Consider the following 1088-nt stretch of genomic DNA (forward strand, 5'->3'; position numbering starts at 1 on the left):
CTTCATTAGACTTCTTCTTCATGCAATATCTAGCTATATGGTCAGTTCTACCACAATAAAAACATTTGGTCGCAGAGTCATTTCTATTGAAAGATGTACCTTGAGGTGGAGGCATCTTTCTCTGTGGGGTTGCATTGCTCTTCTGCGCTGCATTTGGCTTTCCTCGGAAGGGATTATTCTTCGCCATTAAAGCCAGATCTGAACTCTAAGGTTTATGAGTCAGCCACCTTTCCTCCTCTTGCATGATGATCCCTGTCAATTCTTCAAACACGGGGGATTTTTCTCCTTCATTCAAGCCAATGATGAACATATGATACTCATCAGTCATACCATTCATGGTAATCATGACCAAATCTGTATCCAACACAGCTTCGTCGATGTCACCTAGCTTGTGCTTGAGCTCCTTGATTCGCGAAATAAATGCTACAACTGTCTCATTCTCCTCCATATTTATGTAGAGAATATTGCTCTTCAAGAACAACAATCGATTAGTGTTCTTGACCTCATAAAGATCCTTGAGCGTCTTCCAGATTTCTGCTGCAGTCTTGCAATCACGGATATGGGGAATAATGCAATCTTTGACCGACAATTTCAAGAGCATTCTTGCCTTAGTCTCCTGCTTATCCCAGTCTTGGATTGTTGCCGTTGTTCCTGTTGCAAGCACGTTCGACTTCACCACATCATTATTCACAATTTCCCATGCATTGTGTCCCGCAAGCTGGGTCTGCAACTTAAATTTCCAACCAAAATAATTGGATCCATCCAGCTTGTTATTCTCATTGAGGTATGCTTCTGCCCACTGATTATTCATCTTGAATTAAAAAATCTTCAATTAAACTGAGCCCATATCCCTTTTTTTTAAGAGATCACTCCAAATTCATTCTTTAAAAAATCGCCCCCTTTATCAAATAATGAGCCCCTTTTTTAATTAAAGAATTAAATTAAAACAAACTTTTAATTTTAAAAAACTTTAATTAAAATATTAATTTAAAAAAAAATTCCAATATCTATTGTGTGTGGCTCCCCTCAATCATGAAACAATGCAGCATAATTCAAAATCATGAAACAATGTAGCATAGGCAGACAAT

At 37.8% G+C, this 1088-nt stretch overlaps 1 protein-coding gene across 1 annotated transcript; it reads right to left on the reverse strand.

Annotated features, from left to right (window-relative positions):
* Positions 1 to 205: 205 nt before the first annotated feature.
* LOC149142333 (uncharacterized) lies at positions 206 to 811 on the reverse strand. Its single transcript, XM_089451453.1, has one exon. The coding sequence runs from the start codon at positions 809 to 811 to the stop codon at positions 206 to 208; it is 606 nt and encodes a 201-aa protein (XP_089307579.1).
* Between the last annotated feature and the right edge of the window lie 277 nt (positions 812 to 1088).

This window comes from Pinus tabuliformis, chromosome X (genome assembly GCF_031772625.1).
Source record: "Pinus tabuliformis cultivar Carrire ecotype Pingquan chromosome X, CPIR1, whole genome shotgun sequence".
Classification (NCBI taxonomy): Eukaryota; Viridiplantae; Streptophyta; class Pinopsida; order Pinales; family Pinaceae; genus Pinus; species Pinus tabuliformis.

Excerpts from the sequence above, each read along its gene's own strand:
- LOC149142333 (XM_089451453.1), bottom strand. The coding sequence starts at position 811 with ATGAATAATCAGTGGGCAGAAGCATACCTCAATGAGAATAACAAGCTG.